Source organism: Bactrocera oleae, chromosome 4 (genome assembly GCF_042242935.1).
Source record: "Bactrocera oleae isolate idBacOlea1 chromosome 4, idBacOlea1, whole genome shotgun sequence".
Lineage (NCBI taxonomy): Eukaryota > Metazoa > Arthropoda > Insecta > Diptera > Tephritidae > Bactrocera > Bactrocera oleae.
In genome coordinates this window covers 68,234,425-68,256,115 of record NC_091538.1, presented here as the reverse complement: position 1 = coordinate 68,256,115, position 21,691 = coordinate 68,234,425, and the positions used below count along the sequence as shown (strand labels likewise).

The window sequence follows — 21,691 nt, the reverse complement described above, 5'->3', positions numbered from 1 at the left end:
ATGCGACAGACGAAAAATGCAATCGATTTTATGTTCGTTGGCCAAAGCGTGACGTTGATGTATGCAAAACGCTCAACGTTAATTATAAGCGCATTACCACAGTGACGTTAACTAACATATGTATATAGATATATGGATGTATATACATATGTATCTGTCTACAATAAGTATGTACAACTGGCCGTGACACTTGCGCTACTGTGCAATAATCGTACCAAAGTCGATGCTGACGGATTGGCTGTCAGCGTATACGTCATCGGTGCTTGCAGTTCCTGTGTTCTTGAAAATGTACACCGCGTGTACGTTTGTTTTCGGCATACATTGGCAAATGGAATATGTATGTATTTACATAAGTATGTATTTATTTGTGTTGTAGCGTTTTGATTGGCTTTGTTTCACGTTGTTGTTGTTTTGTTTTACAATTTTTGTAATATTGCTTTTTAATATCTTCATTATTATTGCTATTTTATTTATTGTTATTGTTGTTTTGTGCATAAAGCCACGTTCAAGTCATGTTCCGAGCAGCTGACTGCATTGGACTTAGTCAAAATAGAGTACAACAAATAGAGAGACGTGCAGTTGTTGGTTTCGCAATCGTGACACAGAAACGATGACTCAAAGAAATTAAAGAAAGTTTTTAGTTTCAAAATTAAAATCGAATTTGATTTGATTTGTTATATAATTTATTGTTTTGATACTTAGAAGTGGAAGAAATTGTTCTAATTTTTATTTTTTATTTTTTTTTGTGTTTTTTCGTATAAAAATTTTTCTATAACACGATCTTAAAAAAATTGGGTAATGGTTTTATTGATTAAAAAAAATAATTAGACCAAGGTCGATAGTTTTTGAAAGCCAAAAAAATCATATTGTTATGAATCCCACTGCAAATGGAAGATAAAATTACGTAAATGAATGGAAAAATATTTTTCGGGCGATCTAAAGTCGAGAAGAGTAAGTGCGGGGAGTGTTTGATTTTTTAAGGCTTTTCTCAATTTCCGGCAAAACTACGAGTTATATGGGGCAAAAAGTTGTAGATAATAAAAAAAATCTCAAAAGTTTGTATTAAGCCTTTTGCACATAACCTCAAAATTTGTGCGAAAAATCAAAATAACCAAGTTTTAGGTTTTTTATTTTTAACCTATATTTATTTTTATGTACCACATCGTAATTTTTTAAATTTATTTTTTTTACCCTTAAGTTAAAATACTTAATATCGGAAAAAAACTCTAACTTTTAATGCGAAATTCTCACGTCAAAATATCTGATTTTTTGAAAAAGTTGGGCTTTTTCTACGTTGAAATCTCTACTTTCTGATGGTGCGAAAAAAATATACAGGGTGGTTTTTTAGACGCATGGTTTTCTTTTTGACAGCTGTTACTTGATTTATACTCAATTTGGTTTGGCATTTCATTATGAACGGACTTTCTCCGCAATAACGTTTGCAACTCGTGCAAATTTTTTACCAACACATAAAGGTTCGGTTCGCGCGACGCAATTTTTTTCATTTTCGTTCAGCGATGAAGCTCAGTTCATATACAAAATTGTCGCATTTGAGGTGATGATAATCTACAAGCCATTGCTGAAACGCCGTTACATTCCCAAAAAGTCACTATTTAGTTTGCTTTATCGACAGAGGGAACCATTAATCATTATCAACAGCAAGGCAAACTATAGTATTCCAAACTGTATACTATATAAATTAAAAAGTATGGCTAATCTACAACAGTTACTCTTCTTAGTTCATATGGCAGTTAGACCTAACCTACAAAAGCATGTAGATGATGTGCATGGTATAAAAAAATGTAAACAAAACAATATAAGGAATATAAATTACATACTCGTAAAAAATTAAAATTTGATATAAAAATTTAATCTTAATAAGAAATTCTATTTTTTTATATAAAATTGTTTAAATTTGCGTCATTCGTGCTATCTCTTTATGCTTTAGCTTTATACACTTTTCTGCTTTACTTTTATTCCACACAACAAAAGCCAATTGCAATGGCAGAAATGGCGTGTAGTTGACGCGTGCAATATTAGAAAAGAGGACTGCAATACAAAAGCAAAAAAAAAAGGGGAGAGCACAAAGCGAAATCGCAGTGAAGCTTGCAGCCAACTAGCAAGCTGCTAACTAAAGCGCTAGAAAGCACGTGAAACGCGCATGCACGCGGAGTAGAAAACAAATCGCCACCAAACAAATACACACGCACAAACAAAATGCACACAAATAAACGAATGTATGTAATATGCGAAAGAGCAAGTGTTAATAGCCGGCGAAACCGGTCAGCGTCTAAGCGCTTAATCGCGCATTATGTACGAGTATGTGCACCTTCTCACGTTGAACTTACAAAACTTGCAAAAAATATTATTTTCGCTCTATGCGATTATGTTTGTGTTGCACATTTTTAGATTTGCTGTTATTTTTCACTTATTTTCAAGTCATGTTTTGTTTTTTTTTTTTGTATATAAAATATTTACACATTTTGCCTTTGCCAGCGTTGACGAGTTTGCAAACCATTCGGTCCAATCTATTGCACTGCACTACCGTCTAGGTATATCACTGCAGCAATTTTCACGGATTTATCAGAGAATTACAGTGTGCAGTTTGGACTCTCCCACATACAAACAGACAAACATACATATGTATGCGTGTAAGCGAAGTCAGCGCGGCGAGAAAGCTTTTGCTTGGGAGTTGTATCAAATCGTTCGCTGATTTCTTAGGATTTTTCTCTAAAACTTGACATTTGGCTGATGTCGTGACACGAGAGAAAATCTGTCATGTCATATTTGTTTGCTGGTGAGTTGCCATTTAAGCAAATGCAAATAATTGGCTTTGGCGCTGTGAGTACTTGCTGATGGGAATTTCATATGAATCACTGTCAATGTAGCTTTGTCGTTGTAGTTGTGTTGCATCCATAAAATGAAATGTGAATTACATTAATTTTTAATTACTTCAAACGAATCTAATGAAAGCGCGCTTCATTAATCACTCATTCATGCAAATACAAAAGCGCGTACTAGGAAGTGTTCCCATGCGATGACATAAGGCCGGAGTAAGACTAAATAAATAATGCTTACTACAGATATGGAAATGATTTATCACCAAAATTAAGTGTAATGACTTTTATGGAATTTCGGTGAAACAATTAAAAACTGGTTAATGCAAAAGAAAACCAAAAAAAAAAAACAAACCGCTTGGAGGCATGTTTTCAACTAAATAAAAAAATAAAAATCGTTAAATCTGGCAACATGTGTTTATTTGCCGCAATATGAGGAATATAATGGGCGGGTTAAAAAAAAATCGTTCAGAATTATTTTCATTTAAAAAACTATAAAAAATTGTTTTAAAGGTAGCGAACGTCCCTTAGACTGCTACCGCGAATAAAATGGATTTAATTTCATGGGGTTTTTTAAAGGTAAAGTACCAAACAGAATTCGAAATGCTCTCATATTGTTAGATAATAAAATATTGTGGGTTCAAAATTATTATTATATAATATATGATAAAATCAGTTATTCTGAAATATTCTAAAAGGTTTTTGCTGGCATTCTGCTAACGATGAACCTTACAACGACCAATTTAGCTATCCATTAGCTCAGTCGACTGAACCCTTGTTAACGAGCACATAATTACAATAATTATAGAAGAACTCCTATTTAAGTGTAATTGTTCCCCCGAGGGTGTTGGAAGCAACATTTGTCTTGGAATTTCTAATTTGGCAGCTTTAATCTAAGAGCGACACGAGCATGAAAAGTCTCTACAAAAAAAACAATAAACAATAAACTAAAATGCAAGAAAAAAATTAAACAAATATCAATATACAGCGTGCTTAATTTCGGGGCTGGTAGATATGGGCTGCTACAGGGATCATATATTTTTTCAATGTTTGCCTCAGCTGTTGTTACCAAAGAGAACAACGTGCGTAATGTAGATTCCTATTGTTAATGAACACCACGAATATTTTTGGATGAATGGATATTTCAACAATAGCTAGCATATGAAGTTCTGATGGACAGAGCATAATTAGTTATTCATAGTTGCTTTTTGCCATTTGATGAGATATATTCACGAAATTTGGCATGTATTATTGTCCACAGCAACGGTACAATCTCCAGACAAATTGTTTATATCGGTCCACTACAACATGTAGCTGCCATAAAAACTGCCCGATTAAAATCAAGTTCTTGTATGAAAAACTTTTTTGCCAAGGCAATGCTACAATCTTCGAATAAAGGTACAAATTTATCCACTTTTATGCGATAAGAAATGTAGCTGTGAAGGGTATTATAGCTTCGCTGCCACCGAAGTTAAAATTTTGCATCGTTTTGCTACCGATATGCACCTATTGAAAATCCCATTATAATAAACGAATAATAACTTCTGTTCATAATTGATCACAGTCGGCATGAGTAAACACTCTTCAAGCTTAAGTATTGTGCGGTTTCTGCGATCAACACTTCAACCGACTGCTGATGAACACTTGAGTTTGCCAAGAGAATTTCGAGTTTATTAATTGTGTTAATATTAAGACGCAATTGAACTGGAAATACCTAAATGCTGTGGCTCACGTACACGTGCGCACACGCTTAGCTTTGTCGATAGCGTTTCAAAGACATTAGCTTAAAGCTTGGCGAAACTCAGAAGGCATAAGAAGAAGTAAAGTAGTTGCCGAAAAGAGCAAAAGTCGTTGGCGAACGGCAGGCGGTGGACGAAAGTCGTTCACCTCAAGCTAGACAAATTGGTTGCGCGTTCGTTGTTGTTTTTGCGACTTTTTGTGCAGACACGGTGGGTAAACAGTTGTGTGTGTGTAAATATTGTTGACTGGAGTTGTTGTTGTTTTATTATTTATTTATTTTTGTTTATTATTCATATAAAACGGGTCATTTTCGCTTGTGCTCGCTTATTTTGTTTACAAAAAATGTTTCAACATTTCCAGCGACTCGCAGTTTACACAAATGACTTACGAGCTTTTAATAGTGACAGATAACTGAACTTGGTGGCAAATATTTACATGTACACGCATGTACATATGTAGATGTGTATATATAGAATAAAGTGGTTAGTTCAAATGATTGCCTGCAAATTTTAAAAATAATTGCGAAATTAAATGAATTGGGTCGAAATTAAGTTAATTAAAAAGAAAAATGTATTTCTAAAACTGCAACATGTTTTGCTCTAATTGTGCGGCAAAAGGTGTTGATTGCGCTAGATCTCTTTTGAAGCATCGAAAAGTGGGTTGGTGGTGAAAGTTGGCAATACAACTTTTTGTTAAATGCACTACAATATAATAAATGACAGTACATTTAACGGTAAATATGAAGAGCAATGATTACAGGTAATTTAGTATTGCGATGATTTTTTAAAACAAATTTCTTTTGTTAGAATAAACATATTTGATGAGCGAAAACTGAACTTGAGAAAAAATATTTTTCAGAGAAAATGTTATATTTATTTATTTTTTTCAACTACCCGAAATTCGTATTAAGTCTCTTTCCACTTTCAAGCTAAAAATTCATAACCTTACATTTTTGGTGTAAATACTATGTGCAATATGTTGAAATCGTGAGATTTCTTTCTACTTTTTGAAATAGTTTTGAATTAGTTTGGGTGAAATCTTAAAGCTCGAGGTTCTCATTCACAAAATGTTAGAAACAGAACCGGGTTTATATCCAGTCTGAGACTAACCGCTAATGCTGCATCCGACAGCATTTTCGAAACTTAATTGGCTACAACAATAACAAAAACAACTACGTTCATTATAAATTTTGATTTTTTAACAAATTGACCTCCATTTTATGACCTACTAAGGATAAATAATAAGCACAATTAAAAAATACATATATTTGATGCAAGATACAACACCAAGCTATATTTAACGAGTAATCTAATTGCATACAACTCGAAATAGAATAAGTTTTAAAATTTTAATTAATGTACCCAAAAAAATAAAATAATATTCCACAATTAGCATTCGTCCCCACCTGTTTTTTGCAAAAACAAATGGATCAGTATGCTATTTACTATTTTTTTTAAAACAAACCATATCGTTTGCGCATCTTAACAAGCCTGAAGAGTCTCGCGGACTTGGTTTTACGATTGATTTATTTACGTTTTCTTCAACTTGTAAGACACAGAATAAAATTCGCATTTGCTTATTTATGCTCTGTAAGCGTGTTTGTACTTTGGAATTAGCCGAGTTGATAAAAAAATGCTTTGGTGGGAACCGAAAACAGTTTTGGACGTGCAAAGACTTGTTATGTTAAAAACTGGATTGAATTGGTAGAAAAAATGCTAGAAATTAATAAAATACTTATGAGTGAGAATTTGCTTCGGAAATGATTGGAACGCATAGAACAAACAATTAGGAATGTTTTTTAATTTTATCGATTAAAAATTAACAAAAAAATAAATTTAAGTATAAAAAATAATAAAAACTATTAATTGAAAAACGTTCTACTTATTAGAAAAATTTAGTATGAATTTGAAATTTTGTTTTAGTAGTAAAAAAAATATTGTAGCAGAATTCAAAAACAAAAAAATTATATTTTCGCAAAAAAAAAAAAAAATATATATTTTCGCAAAAAATAAAAAAAAATTATATTTTCGCAAAAATTAAAAAAAAATATACTAAATTATATTTTTTCCAAATTATATTATAAGTACATTTGTAAAACAAATTTAATTAGTTTTATTTTATTTAATTTTATTTTTTATTTGGTAAATAAAATATCTCTTTAAGTAGAAAAATTTAAATTTTTTAAATTGTAGAAATACACAAAAAAAAATTATTGTAAAAATATAAACAAAAAATTTATACGTCAGTAAGAATACAAAAAAAATTTATTTTAGTAAATATTTACACATTATATTGTTTATAATTAGGTTAAAATTTGTAAAACCTTTTTAGTTGGTAGAAAAAAGTCATTCGACAAAAAATTGTAATTTAATATAAAAAATAACTATTTTAGAAGAAAAATTATAATTTTTTAAATGTAGAAAAAAAAATTTAAATTGAATAAGAATATAAAAAAAAAAAATATTTCAAATTATATTGTATATAAATTTGCTTAAATTTTTAAAAACTTTTTATTTAGTAGAAAAAACTTATTTGAACAAAATTGTAATTGAGGAAAGAAATATAACTATTTTAGTAGAAAAATTTAATTTTTTAAATTGAGAAATATAAAAAAAAATTATACTTCAGTTAAAATAAAAATATATATGTATATATTTTAGTAGAAATTTAAAAAATATTTTTAATAATTTGAAATTTTTTTAAATATTATTTTTTTTACAAAAGTTCAGTTTCAGTTTTCTTTCACAAATAAGTATTATACCAAAAATTTACTTATTTAATAATTTTTACTCCTGAATGTAAATCTTTTCAAACAATATTTGTTTGTATAAAATATGTACAACGCAAATAATATTCTTCAAAATTTAATAAAATTGTTGCAAACTATTCTACCTTTTGGCTAAATACATATGTACATGAATAATTATGTATACGAATTTTTAACACACCTAACTGTTTGTTTGGCATTTTAAACACGCAAAACAAGCAGCAACAACAATATTATGAGTCAAACCGCCAAGCACACGAAAATGCATACATATTTACATACATATTTATGTATGTATGTTGTTAAATATTTATACTAAATAGACAACATTTGTTTTTTTTTTCAATATATATTATTTTTTGTATAAAAACAAGATACGATACACTTGGTTCGTGTTTGCATGTATGCGTAAATGATATGTTCTGCAAACAAATTTAAAAACTTTTAAAAACTTTTAAAAACTTTTAAACTGCCACAAAAAGAAAAAATACCCCACAAAATATATTGTCGGTTCTTAGGGTTTCAAGCAAATGATGTTTATACATAAACTGACCATAAATGAGTGTGGTGCAGCACAGAAGAAGCGTGTTTATAGCACATTTATTTGCATGACCATATGAATATATCAATATCTCAATACATGTGTACATATCTGTGTGTATGTGCTTTGCATTTATTTTTCAAAATCACTTTTTATTGTTTCTATATGTTTTAGTAATTGTTTTGGCGCGTGGCCAAATTAATACGCAGCCACACTTATTTTTCGTTTGTATGTAGGCATGTGTGTGCGCGTTTATTAACCAGCATAAGCAATGCTCGGCCCGCTAATTATGACGCGTATACAAGAATTCGCAGTGATGCGAAATAAAAAGATTTTATTTTGAAAATCTCATGAATTTAAGCGTGTAGCAACCAATAAACGCTTGTCGTAGCCGCCAAACGCCGATGAGTAACAGGTAAAAAGTTGAGTTGGTAACAGACGAGCCATAGATGTTGGCGTGTTACCAGATAATATATATTATTACTTTATTATATTTATTACTTTTTTGTTTTTTAAATCTTTTTTGGTTTTACCGTTGCTTTTTTTTCTTTCTGTTTTTGTTTTTATTTTTTGGGCTTTTCTTTTTTAATCTTTTATTTATTTTTTTATTTTTTTGTTTGTCTTAAACTCGTGATGCCCGGACCCTAGATCAGTGTCTCATAATTTAAATAGCATTTGACATGTCTAACAGCCACAAATGAAAGTGAAGTGATCAACATAGTCTAGGTGCCAGTCTAATCATTCGAAGCGTAGTTACAAAATTCGAGCAAACACTTTTTAGAACTTACTTATAGATCTATATATACATATGTATTTATGTATTATAATCTGGAATGCCCGTTTCTTATCGCGGGCTAGTAAGACATTTTTTAAAAATAATTTAATTTTTAAAATATATCTGCCTCTATATTTGGGTATGTACATATGTATATTTCTGACATGAAATAGTTGTGATTCAATGCAAATAGTAGAAGATTAAAAAATCACGAATGCGTCAGGCAAAAGTCACCAAACCAGAACAATCATGTTGCCACCAAAGCGTACGAGTACATTCAAATAATTTATTACGCGAAATTCGCATAAAATTTGGCACACATTATATTAAAGTTCGACTATTTCCTGGCTAAATAATTAGTAAATACTTAAAACAAAATAAAATAGAAAAAATAAAAATGTATTTCCTTATTCTGTAGCGCCTTGCACTGCAGTAACGGTTGTTTATCTATGCAGAAATAACTAATAGCCTAAACAACAAAATTGCAACGAAACGGCCGTTGCCGCCTGCTGCAAATTTTTAGTTCAAGGTTTTTGTGATAATATGATTGAAGAGAAAAAAAATTAGGGTTTGAAAAATGCTCTACAAAGGGTTGCAAATTTTTTTTGATTAAAAGATTTTGAATTAAAAAATTTTGAATTAAAAATCAGATTCTTAAGTTTTAATTTAAATTTTGAGAGAAAAATTAGATTTTCAAACTGGGTTTAAAATTTGAGTTAAAACTTTTGCATTTAAAATTAGATTTCATCCTTATTTTGGGATTAAAAATTTACTTTTTAGTCGCGAAATCAGAATTACGAATTGGTAAAATATAAAACGTTTAAATGTGTAAGTTTGCCGAACACTGATCTATAGTATAGAAAATGATGGCTCTCTGCTCACTCTAGCCTAAAATAATTTTTGTTTTAATTTAATTATTAAGTTCGGATTCAAATTTCTTTAATTTTTAATCCGCTATTTGAGATATCATATTTTTTGTTATTCAATCCGGTTTTTGAGATTAATTTTTTTCCGGTATTTGAGATTAAAAATTAATTTTTAATTTTTCAATTCGGTATGTGTTACAAAAAATTTGAAAATTACTTTAAATTAAGATTTTCGCAATTACATAAACAAAACAAAAATAGTATCTAAATTTTAATTCATACAGAGCATTAAACGATACTAAATTTTTTAACCTCGCAGTTTTAACGCATTTCTTATATTAAAATGTGCTTAGAAATGATTCATGCACGTTGAATATCAAACAAATAATATATAATCAGAACAAATTGCCATATTTTTGCAACAAGTAAAAAGTTTTAAATAATAAAACAATAAAAAAAAATTAAAAAGTTACAGCGAGCATCAAATATACACTAAATATATTATTTAATTTAAGCATAAGAAAATATAATAGTTTTGGTTTTATTTATAAGTTGTTAAAATAATTTTATTTTTATTTATTTATTAATTTTTTTTTTGGTTTTGGTCAAATCGTTATCAGCGTTTGCGACTTAAATGGGATTTAAATGATTTTATTTTTATATAATTTGTTTGTTTTTTACCATATATATATTATTTTATGTTGTAGTATATTTTATACGCTTTCACACACAAGCATTGCTTTTTATTTCCTTAGTAACAAGCAATAAATATTTTCACAAAAATAACATAAGCATTTCAACACCAACAATTTGGCACACACTTGGAACACATTTTAACGCATGAATTTTGTTTAATGTTTAATGTTGAAATCAGTGCATATATTAAAAATATTTGCAAAATATTTCTTTGTTTTTAGATATTTTTTATTGCAACTTATTTTCCTTTTATATATAGAGCAAAGTTTATTTAGTACACTTGGCGAATTCGCGTGCCAACCACAACTGATGCCAATCGTGTAGAAACACCAGCCGCCTCAGCTTGCCACAACAACGCGCACGTTTAGCCACAACCACATTCACAAAAAAAAAAGCAAAAAAAAAATAGTATTAATAAAGCTTACCACAACCGGCAGTGACGAATAACAGGCTAAAACAAACGACAGCAAGCGGCATGGCAGTACAGTACAGTGTGGCAAAATGGCATGGTATTCAAACTAATTTAATTTAAATAATAATTAAATAAACTCAGCTCTATATATACTTTATAGAGTCTGCGACGTTTCACACTTCGAAACAAACTTAACGCCGTTCATGGTATACTAAACCAAGCTGTGAGAAAAAAATTAAATATTTGCTCGATTCTCCATATTGATTGGAAAAAATTGGGAAAATTAATTTTAAAAATTTCCATCGCTTTTACAAATGGCACATTCGTTACACTGTTTAATTACAGCGCGCGAGATAAAATCACGTCAACTGTCCACTAGTTTTGAAATCGGCTAGCAAACTGGTTGCGAGAACAGCTGGACAACATGCTGACCAGACAGCCACTTGATTAGCCGGTCATGTGTGTACTTGTAAATGCCAAATGTGAGAAATAAAAGTTCGTAGAAAACTGCAAACAAGTTTCAGCATAAAACAAAACTTCGCTGAGTGGGCGCTGCCAACAACACAACTCAAACAGAACAGCGTTGAGTCATCTGTGTGTCTGTGTAAGTAACGAAGTAAAGCAATAAATTGGAATGGCGATCAGTGGTCCATGGCAATAAATAATTAATTGCTTTATGCTGACAACAACAAGGCAGTGAGTGATACTATGGCTTTGGTTTGTGGTACAACATGGCGTATACGTGATTAACTGCGGAACAGTGATAGGGGCTTCTAGTGTTTTGCTGATGTGCTTACATATAAAGTGTTTCGACGAAATTTTAACTATATTTTATTTATGTATGTGGCAAGCAATATTGGATTTTGTGGCAACACTTTTACGCCTTGTAAAAGACAAATTGCGAATAATTCATGTTGAAATTTGGTTACTAGGGACATTAATTTGAGACAAAAAAAGTTTTTAGCAATAATAGCAAAAATCAGTAGGATTTAACGAATAATCTTCAATTAGGCAAATCAAGGTGCTTCTTATAGATTTAAAATAGATTTTATCGCCTACTATCAACATTTCCGCGTGTAGCTTAAATATTGCGCAAACTTGCTACCTGGTAGATATTTAATGACAGTCACGTGCTTCCCACTTACACGCAAAAGAAAGATGTTTATGCAACACATTTGGGACATACATTGTATGCGCTCTGGCCGTACATAGCATAGTAAATAGCTGTGATAGTGTTCACAGCTGTGATGTGAAATGCAACACAAAAATCGCATGCAACACGCCAACGGCCATGTAGGATATTTATTTGCCCCAGAAATGTTACATAAACAGCTAAATTAACTTGTATATACATATTAGGGTGAAGTGAAAAAAAAAGATGTCTAGATGTTAAAAAAATTTTCCTTTTTTATAATCTACAAAGTTGATCATCAGGCTAAGAAAAAAATTTTTTTTTCGATCCACCCTTATACATATATAAATATTGTTTTTATATACATATAAAAACAAAAAACAAACATTAAAAACAATTTTTTTAAGAGGTTATATCCACTTGAAAGCCAGAAAAAACGAGATTTTGTGAATTTTTGGAAGAAACATTTTATATAATGAATATAAAATATAACAAGACAAACCGTTAACTATGATTGCATCGAAGCTATACTTGTAATACCCTTCACATGTGCATTTCTCATACCATAAAAGGGTAAAAATGATCTTTATCTTGATTTTGATCGGTCGGTATGTAGCCAGCTCTATGTCATAAGGGTCTGATCTGAACAATTTGTATGGAGATTGTAGCGCTGCCCTCGATAATGATATATGCAAAATATCGTAAAGATAATTTGTTAAATAAAAAAAGTTTGTTATACCATGACTTGTTTGCGATCGTTCAGTTTGTATGGCAGCTACATATATGCCATAGTAGTTCGATAGCGGCGGATAAATGAACAGCTTTTTGGGCGAACATAGGATGTGTACAAAATTTCAGATCAATAACTGAAAAACTGCGGGACAAGATGGCGTATATATACATGGATAGACTCGGCACGTTATTTTGAAATTTTTTTGATTTCCTTGATACCGTAGCTGATCTCCAAGAGCACCCACGAAAAAAAGGTGTGTCTCATGAGCTATTTATTAATAATTTTATTATTTTAAATTTCTATAAGTAAATATATATGTACATATTAACGTAGCATCATAAAAATTAAATCAATATTTATACCCTGAACAAGGTATATTAAGTTTGCCATGCAGTTTGTAACACCCAGAAGGAAACGTCGGAGAACCTATAAAATAAACACATAAATGATCAGTACGATAAGCTGAGTTGATTTAGCCATGTCCGTCTGTCTGTCTGTCCGTCTGTCTGTCTGTCCGTCTGTCTGTATATATACAAACTAGTCCCTCAGTTTTTAAGCTATCGATCTAAAACTTTGCACCTGTCCTTTTCTCACTAAGAAGCTGCTCATTTGTCGGTACGGCCGATATCGGACCACTATAACATATAGCTGCCATACAAACTGAACAATCGGAATCAAGTGCTAGTATGGAGAACTCTTTCATTTCACGAGGTATCTTCACGAAATTTGGCATGTATTATTATTTAAGGTAACAACATAATTCCCGAAGAAATTGTTTTGATCGAATGGCTATGTCATACAGCTATCATATAAACTGAACGATGGGAGTAAAGTGCCTGCTTGGAAAAAAATTTTATTTTTTATTGCCGATTCACGAAATTAGATCTGAATGAAGTTATTATAAGGAACCTTTGTACCTGTGAAGGGTATTATAGCTTCCGTGCAACCGAAGTTAACATTTTTTCTTGTTTTTAATAAATTATATATTTCGTATGTCACCTCTATTTAATCTCGAACCAATTAGACGCATATTATAGACGATTAAAGCCCACCAGCAACAGTTGCATAACCGATTAAAATGTAAAATAAAATCATTAACAAATTTTTAATCAGTCATGTGTGAGCATAGTGTAAGATTATCAGCTTCGGTTCCACAAAATAGCGGCTATTTTTCACTTTGTAATATGAGTATTTTTTTTCAGTTGCATGCAAATTTTAAAATTTTTAATGTTTTTATTGATAATATTCCGTTGAACTTTTGTGTTACTATGCATTCGAGAGATGAAGCAAGAGATTTGGAATATCAAAAAAACTTAGCAACTGAGGGAATAAGTAAAACATAATATATACCAAAACAAGCACGTTTTTAAACAAACAAACAAACATAAAAAAGAAAAATAATAAAAAAAAATAAAAAAAAAAAAACATTGTTTGAGTGTATGTATGTATGTATGTATGTATGTATGTGCGTGATCAGATCACTTGAGATGTGAATGAACACAAAATGCTCATAGCGCCATTAATGGAAGTGGTAAATTATTTTTAGAATGCATTAAATGTGTCAGCAAGTATTGGTATGAACAAATTTGTTTTTTGTACTATAATTGTACAAAAATAGCAGTAAAATAATTCGGTTGAAATGAAGCAATAAATAGCTACAAATATTTCTTAATAGGCATGTGATAATAATTTAAAAAATAATTAATTTCATAGAAATATGACACAAATAACATGTCGAGACACGCTGTTAAATGGCGCTAGGTTCAGCGGCGTACAAATGTTGAATCGATTAGCTTTCAGGAATATTAGAAATGCATTAGTACATACATACATACATATTATTTTCGCAACAAATCGGATGTAGAAAATAAATAATGGACGTGATGACAAGCAAGTACTCCTTAAGCATTTATAACTTATTTAAAATACGTTAAGACTCATTTATTTGTGTAGTTACTGTACACAATCATATTATGTCGCATTGAGATTCGGTTTAACTTTTCATCTCTATTTGAATTACAAAGTTTCCATACAAGAACTTGATTATATCGGTCAGTATGTATGGGCACTGTTATATAAAGATGTTGAATGCGTTTTGTAACCAGAATTGCGCCGAAGACATATCCCTTACAATAGCTTTTGGTTGGCGGAGCTCCAACGAAAATTGAAAACAACTTAATATCAAGAAACTCCACTCTCCGGTGGCCCCCAAGATCACCTGACCTGGCCGCAATGAATAATTTTCCAATTAGGTGTCGCATATGCTTGGCTGAGCATGGAGGTCATTAATGGTCCATCATTTTAAAAATAATTTATTATATGAAATAACATGCAATAAAAACAAAATGTAATGCATTGATAAAAAAAAAATTATTACGGTTTGTTTTTGTAGCACGATTCGTGAACCACACTGTATTTGAAATAATAAATTATATCTCTGAAACAACACCCTTTAATTTATTATCAGGTTTCTTATCACCGGCATTCCGTATATAAATACTGCCAACACATTTAGGAAAGTATGTATGTATGTGCACATGAAAGTAGGAGGCAGTGCGCATTCAAAAACAATATCTTTTAAAATATACGCTTAATTCATGTCGTTCAATCTGAAACCATGAAAATAAGCAATATAAAATTTTTACATTTGTATATATGTATATAGAGTACACTTGAGGAAGTTGGATTAGCATTTGACAAATTAATGCAATATTTAGTACACATTGTAAGAAATAAATATATATAAAGTGTATGTTAGTAAATCTGAATAGTTTAGAAGGTAGTCACGTATATTCTAAGTTTAAGTGAGCATGTTTCGATCCAAGCTCTTACATTTACTTTAATTACTAAATTTCTTTTAATTGATAACAGAAACATATCAGAATTTAGAAAATAAAAAACGGCACCACAAACAATATTTTTTAACGAATACAAAGTTGGTGGTGTCGCGGCCGATTAAACGGACTCTAGAATATGTCTACGTTTCTTTAAATTAATGAACCATATCGTTGGCTGGTTTGAGTACTGCGATACTCCATTCGTTTTTTTTTTTTTTGTATTAACCTTCACTATATAGACATTTGCAGCCTTTGTCCAGCAGCCAGCTGTTTGCTTTGTCCATTGATTTTCATATGAAGTCGTTGAAATCCACATACACAAAACGCAAAACAACAAAAAATAGATATATTCCGACAACGCTCTTTCAAAACTTACCTCAGATGGTGACATTGATGACATCTTCACGTTTTAAACCTATATTTTTTAACTGCTAATCTATGGATTGATCTTTCCGATTTTGCAAATGTGTTTTAAAATTATTTTTTCGTATTTTTATGTTGGTTTGTAATAAAAATTTCTTAAGTCTATTTTAATTGTTGACAATCACGAAAAATTTCCCATTTGACAATTTGCTTTATTCTACTGATTGTCATTGCTAGAGATGTGTAAATATTACTAAATGCAAGTTCGATTGTTGTACATGGAAATTTCGAAAAATAAAAACTTTTTTTGAAACTAAGTAATTGTTTACTTATGCAAATAATGAAGATATACTAACTAGTATTCCGTAATATTGTTTCTTGCATGCCAGTAAATACAATATAAATAACGACGTCGGCGACAAGTTCGATTGTTGTATATTGAAATTCCAAAGAAACTTTTTATGAAACGACAGAATATACTAATTTTTGTAAATAATGATAAAACGTCATTTCGCATTCTACCTCATATTCGTAAAACAGAATGCAAGATACAAATGAATACCTAAATTAGTTTGGCCTAACAGTTATCTTTAACTTTTGACATATAAAATTAGAAAAAAGGCATATTTTATCGATAACAAGTTGCAGTTCCGTTAGATATTTAAAGTGAGTCATTTGTTGAAATCATGAAACTGTAAAATATTACCAATAAGTAATGTAATGATAATTTCTACCTTAAGAAAACTAGAGAGAGTTAAAAAATTAATAATTTTGCTATTTATTAAAGTGACAGCTGTTGCAAATATACATGCCGCCATCTAGCGGTTGATAGCAAAACAATAGAAAGATTCAGGAAACAGTGCTGCCGTTGTCGTATAGAAAAAAAGTAGTAGTGGTACTAATAATTATTGTTGTTGGACAAGGTACCAGAAATACTAACGCAGACACCCCGCATTAATATTCTTATTTTATTAACTGACAGCAGAACAGCTGTTTTAACATATATTCCCAATTTAAAAACGGGTCTAGATTTTTACTGTTAAAAACAAAGTTTATATAATATATTATACAGAAGTTGTTATATGTAATAATATGCACACATATTTTATATATGCATAGACATATAAAAACATATATATCGTCATAACAGACATCTTACATAAGTGTGTACATATTTCACCTACATATATTTACGAAGTAATCTCATGGTTTTGCCATTACAATTTACTGTTACCCGCCAAAAGATCGCGAGCGATTTTCACAGCATACTTCGCGGTGCCAGGTGAGGTAGTAACGCCATAGCCACCATGACCGTAATTATGCACAACTTTCTGGGTGCGTCCATTAGCCAAACGAAGGATCTCACTTTCGACGCGCACCTACACGGACAAAAAAACATTTGTTAGTGTATAAACACACGTTTTTGAACATAAAAACTGTAGAACTGAAACTCACCACAGCGCGATGTGGTCGCAATCCAACAGCCTCGCGCACCACCTCGGCTCGCTTCAAGCTTGGCAGCATGCCATAGCAACGCTCCTTGATCGCCATCGAATCGTATTTGCAGACATTCAAATTGAAGCTGTCATATTGACGACAGCCGCCAAGTGTGACCGCCTCGAAGCCCGGCAGAATGTAAGTGTCGTAGTCGCCATAGAAAGCCAGCTTGACCCATGGTGCGCGCACTTTCACAACCTGACCACGCAGCGGTACTAGTTGAGCATCTTTGCACAGTTCTTTTGCTCCCAAGCCAGTGCAATTGAAGAGTACATCGAAGTTTTGTTGTGACACGTCCGAGAATGCGTTAACACGTTGGCGCGTGACTTGGCCTCCAGCCGCAATAAATCTGGTAAAATTATAGTTATATAATATTATGGTAATCTGAATATTTCTGTAAGACTAGTAGATCTAACCGATTTACGTAAGTTGTCTAGGTTCTCAATGAACCTTTCTACTAAGAATATTTCATGTAAGCCGTTGTAGGAGGTTAGACCTTAAATCTAAGATTTAAGGTTTAGAGTGTAATTTACTTGTGCAAGATATCTTCAGCTGAGCTGAACAGATTATGACTCCACAATCGTAAAAATAGATAGTTTCTTTCGATCTGGGTGCGGAACACATATCTGCTTTGAACCCCAAGTAATGTCACCGGTTATCCGTAATATTAGAACCTAAACTTATTGGCACATATTGTCAGTAATGTGGGGATATCCATACTAAAACGAATTTAACGAATAAAATATGGAGAATCTTCAATCCAAAAAACTTGGTATATCTTAATCTTTCGATATAACAGATTTCTTGATCCAGTTCGATAACTTTGAGCAGGGGAAAATAAAATACTTTTGCACAGAATAGCTCTTGAAATATATAGAAATGTAAAGATTTCCACATTGCAGTTACCATATTTTAAGGACCACATATTTTTACCGCGGGTTTTAGGATATATCTAAGAGATGAAGATATAATATATAGAAAATTTTTGTAAATTTTACTTCTTTGTTGCATATGGCAGGAAGAGTCGGCATTCGGTGAGACAAGTTGTAAAGAAAGACCCATATTTCCAATCACCCTGACACAGCTTCAATTCCTCCTCAGTGGCTTGTCGGTAAACCGGTAATAACTTCTCGATGAACGCGTTCTAATGACAAAGAAATTAAATTATAAATTGATTATAACAGAAGAAGCGCTATCAGCACAGTAAATATTGATAAGCAATGAAGAGAAATGTAATCAATTTACAAGGTTTTAAAAATCTTAATTGCAATGACAACAGTTAGAATACCAAATGAGAGAAGTCGATTACAATAATATATTTTATTTACCTAAAGTAATAAATCGGATTAAATAAAATTTAGCATACCTGCACGATCTTCGGTGAGGTGGAAGAGTAAATATAGCCTGAGAGCTGACAAACGCCTGCGAGCGGTGCCTCCTTGGAGCGCCGTATGTCGTCCCAGTAACGGAAGGCGTCCGCAATCCATTGTCTGCGTAAATGCATAATATAAGAAATATATTTTCACAACCAATACTTGGCAATAATTTACTGTGTAATCTGCCTGGTTGGTCCCGCAAAGCTTGTGCCTGGTCTAAAAATGCCAGCCGCTACATGACTGGTTGTCTCCTCGTTGAAACGATCGGCGAGTATTGTGATCTGCGCATTTGGATAATTCTGCTGCAATTCCAAAGCGGTTGTCAGGCCCACAACACCACTGCCCAAGATGCCAAAATGCATTTTGAATACTTGTAATTACCACAATTAAGTTCACCGTGCAAAATATAAAGTGAAAATGATCAACGATCAACGCGCCACACTCAATGATAGCGACTATACTGATGATCCCCAACTGAGCGTGAAATAAATATTCACATCATACTCGGTTTGGTTATCATTTATTGTCACAATTCGTTTTGAAATTTAAATTGATTATGCTCTTGCACTCTGTGTGCTCTTGTGTGTGTATGCGTGAGTAGGAATTCAGTTGAGCACCACTCAAGCGCTGTTCTCAGCTCTGTTTGTTGTTTTTGTTTTTTGCTTATCCGCCACTTGATTTTTTTTTTCAGTCTTATCACAACAAATCGTTAGGGACTTCAAGCTTATACTATTCAGACATGTAGAACCAAAAGTGACTACTAATTCATTAACATGCTTATTATAACTAATGAGCTACTAAATATTTATAGACACTGTAAACCAATTAGTGCTTTGATAGTCTTTGAAGTATCACTGCGAATTTTAAGATTGCTGGCAGACCTATATTTAAATTCTTGATGATTTCACAGCGTTATGAAATAGAAAGGCTCGCCTTTTCAATTCAGGATGAAAGTATTATTTTATTAAAGTCATTATGAACGTCATATACCCGGTTGACAAATTGTATTTGAATTATCTTGTCTCGGCCAATAATTAGAGTAGCAGTTTCTATTTGAAGTTTATGGAAAGAATAAAGATATTTACACGGCTTCATTGTGCGCCATTAGCGACTATTTTCGTATCAGATTGCAACTGCGGCAACCCTGAAATATACGCCTATTAACATCACATCAAATAAAATACTCTAGCTGCCTTTAGGGGTGTGAACTGGAATGGCTTTTTATGCAAATATTTAAGATATCTATGAGATACAGGCATATATCCCTCATACTCATTTTTATACCCTGAACAAGGCATATTAAGTATAGGGAAACGTCGAGAATGTTTTAAAATATACTTATATATAAATGTACAGCGAGACGAGCCCTCTTTATATATATGCGAACTAGTTTCATATTTTAAGATATCAACCCGAAATTTCGCACACACTCTTTTCTCTGTAAGAACCAACTTATTTGTCAGCATTTCCGATATCGGACCACTATAGCATATAGCTGTCAATAAAACTGATTGGTCAAACTCAAGACCTTGTATCAAAACCGTTTTTATTTGACGAGATGGCATGGGCAAGGTTACCATCTCCGAATATATTGCTTAGCTAATATCATTATACCATATAGCTGTCATATCTAAATATAAAAAAATAATGACTGATCAGGACCAAAATAAAGAACTTCTTATACCCTCTTATGTTATAAGAAATGCACTTGTGAAGGATATTATAGCTTTAACCAAATATGGTGTACTGCTCAAAAGCTTTTAAGGTGTGAGCTGCAATTTCCTCTTTGTCCTAAATGTTTTCTGTTTACCTTTCAACGACTTTTCTAACATAAATCGGATATTTTCTTGTTCCACATATACTCTGTTCGTGTAGCCGTCAATACAAACACAATTTTAATGTTATATAAATTTTTCGCATGAGCATTTTTTTATGCTATTACATGGATGTACCTATACATAGCTATGTATATGTATGCATGTTTGTCTGTCTATGCCCACTTGTAGTTAACGTGTATCGGATTTCCTTCAATGTACTTCAACTTTGATTGAAGCCCTTCAGCGTAGCTCTTCATTATAATTCGTCATCATTATACCATCAGCTACACTTGAACGCCCACACAAAATAATGCATATCGGAATATATTGTTATTTGTGAACTGAAAGGCATCTAAACAAATATATGTATAGATGTGCTTAGGAAAAAGCAACGAAAAAATGTTAACACATATTTACTACAAATATATATATATATATATAAATAAATTCACAAAATTATATAACTTGAAGCTGTGGGTAAATGCCTTTACACACTTTTTAGATCATGCGTATTCGCTTACACATACAAATACAGCAAGCGCTGCACGAAAAAAACTTGGATAGATATTTTCTGTTTACCTTTGTAATCAAATGTGGCACTTTTCACTACGAAAACCAAACGGACTTAACGCTCCAATTCTTTACTTTTTGACAAAGCCTGCACACACACACATGAGCAGCCTGCGGACGACACACACACATGAGCAGTGTACAGTAAGGTGCGGAGTGAAGCACCGTATTTGACAGCTGTTTGAGTACGGTTGTCAAATGCCTGTATTAATCAGCCATATGTGGCCAGCTGCTTTGCTGTTAGCTATAGTTATACTAGGTTTAGGTAGGTAGGCATATGTGCCTGAATGGAAAGGCAAAGCCTACTATCAGGCGTTGTGCACTAGTCTGATGAATTAATGGCGCGTAAGATAATGTAAAACAATAAACATATCCATACACAGGCATACATAAAATAACACAACTGCATGCACATATACCAGCACATTACCGTTAGTTGTGAGCAGTTAGTAGCGTAAGTGACGACTTGTCATAAGCACACTGCCAACTATTATATTTGTCAGCCAGCCAGAGAGTGCGCTCATATAACCACAGTTTGCTTGTCAATTGCACGCACACGTAGTTGAAGCGAAAACTTACGCACATTTCGCCATATTGTGTGTGGGCGTAAAGCTGCAAGCTTCATGCGCAGAGCTGGGGAGAGAGTGGCAGCGCGAATGAGCGCTGAAACTTGCTTGATGTCAAATGTGGCTGATAGTGATAAGAATCACCTCTTCATTCTTTGAACATGTA

At 32.1% G+C, this 21,691-nt stretch overlaps 2 protein-coding genes and 1 long non-coding RNA gene across 4 annotated transcripts in view; 1 reads left to right on the top strand and 2 right to left on the bottom strand.

Moving 5' to 3' along the window:
• The window catches only part of LOC106614780 (ubiquitin-conjugating enzyme E2 W), a 40,186-nt gene extending 24,280 nt beyond the window's left edge, over window positions 1–15,906 (bottom strand). The window contains exon 1 of one of the 2 annotated variants that reach the window (XM_014230685.3): window positions 15,713–15,906. In XM_014230685.3, the coding sequence (XP_014086160.1) occupies window positions 15,713–15,736 (24 nt within the window). In that variant the 5' untranslated portion in view covers window positions 15,737–15,906. Of the gene's footprint in view, window positions 1–2,348; window positions 2,493–15,712 lie in introns of those variants that run through there. The other variant, XM_014230684.3, reaches the window with a different exon arrangement.
• Window positions 3,306–9,069, top strand: LOC138856948 (uncharacterized). Its single transcript, XR_011395910.1, has 3 exons — window positions 3,306–4,786; window positions 8,095–8,300; window positions 8,534–9,069. It is a non-coding gene; the product is annotated as an uncharacterized lncRNA (long non-coding RNA).
• An 819-nt stretch (window positions 15,907–16,725) lies between the features above and the next one.
• On the bottom strand, window positions 16,726–19,063 carry Daao1 (D-amino acid oxidase 1). The gene is made up of 5 exons (XM_014230648.3): window positions 18,747–19,063; window positions 18,563–18,686; window positions 18,195–18,340; window positions 17,155–17,545; window positions 16,726–17,078 (listed from the first exon to the last, which is right to left on the bottom strand). The coding sequence occupies exons 1-5, from the start codon at window positions 18,932–18,934 to the stop codon at window positions 16,917–16,919; spliced, it is 1,011 nt and encodes a 336-aa protein (XP_014086123.1). The 5' UTR covers window positions 18,935–19,063; the 3' UTR covers window positions 16,726–16,916.
• Between the last annotated feature and the right edge of the window lie 2,628 nt (window positions 19,064–21,691).

Bases quoted from the DNA above. Each gene is read 5' to 3' on its own strand.
- Daao1 (XM_014230648.3), bottom strand. From the start codon at position 18,934: ATGCATTTTGGCATCTTGGGCAGTGGTGTTGTGGGCCTGACAACCGCT. The intron at 18,687-18,746 runs GTAAATTATTGC...GCATTTACGCAG, and splicing joins CCAACCAGGCAGATTACACA to ACAATGGATTGCGGACGCCT. The intron at 17,079-17,154 runs GTGAGTTTCAGT...TTGTCCGTGTAG, and splicing joins TGCGACCACATCGCGCTGTG to GTGCGCGTCGAAAGTGAGAT.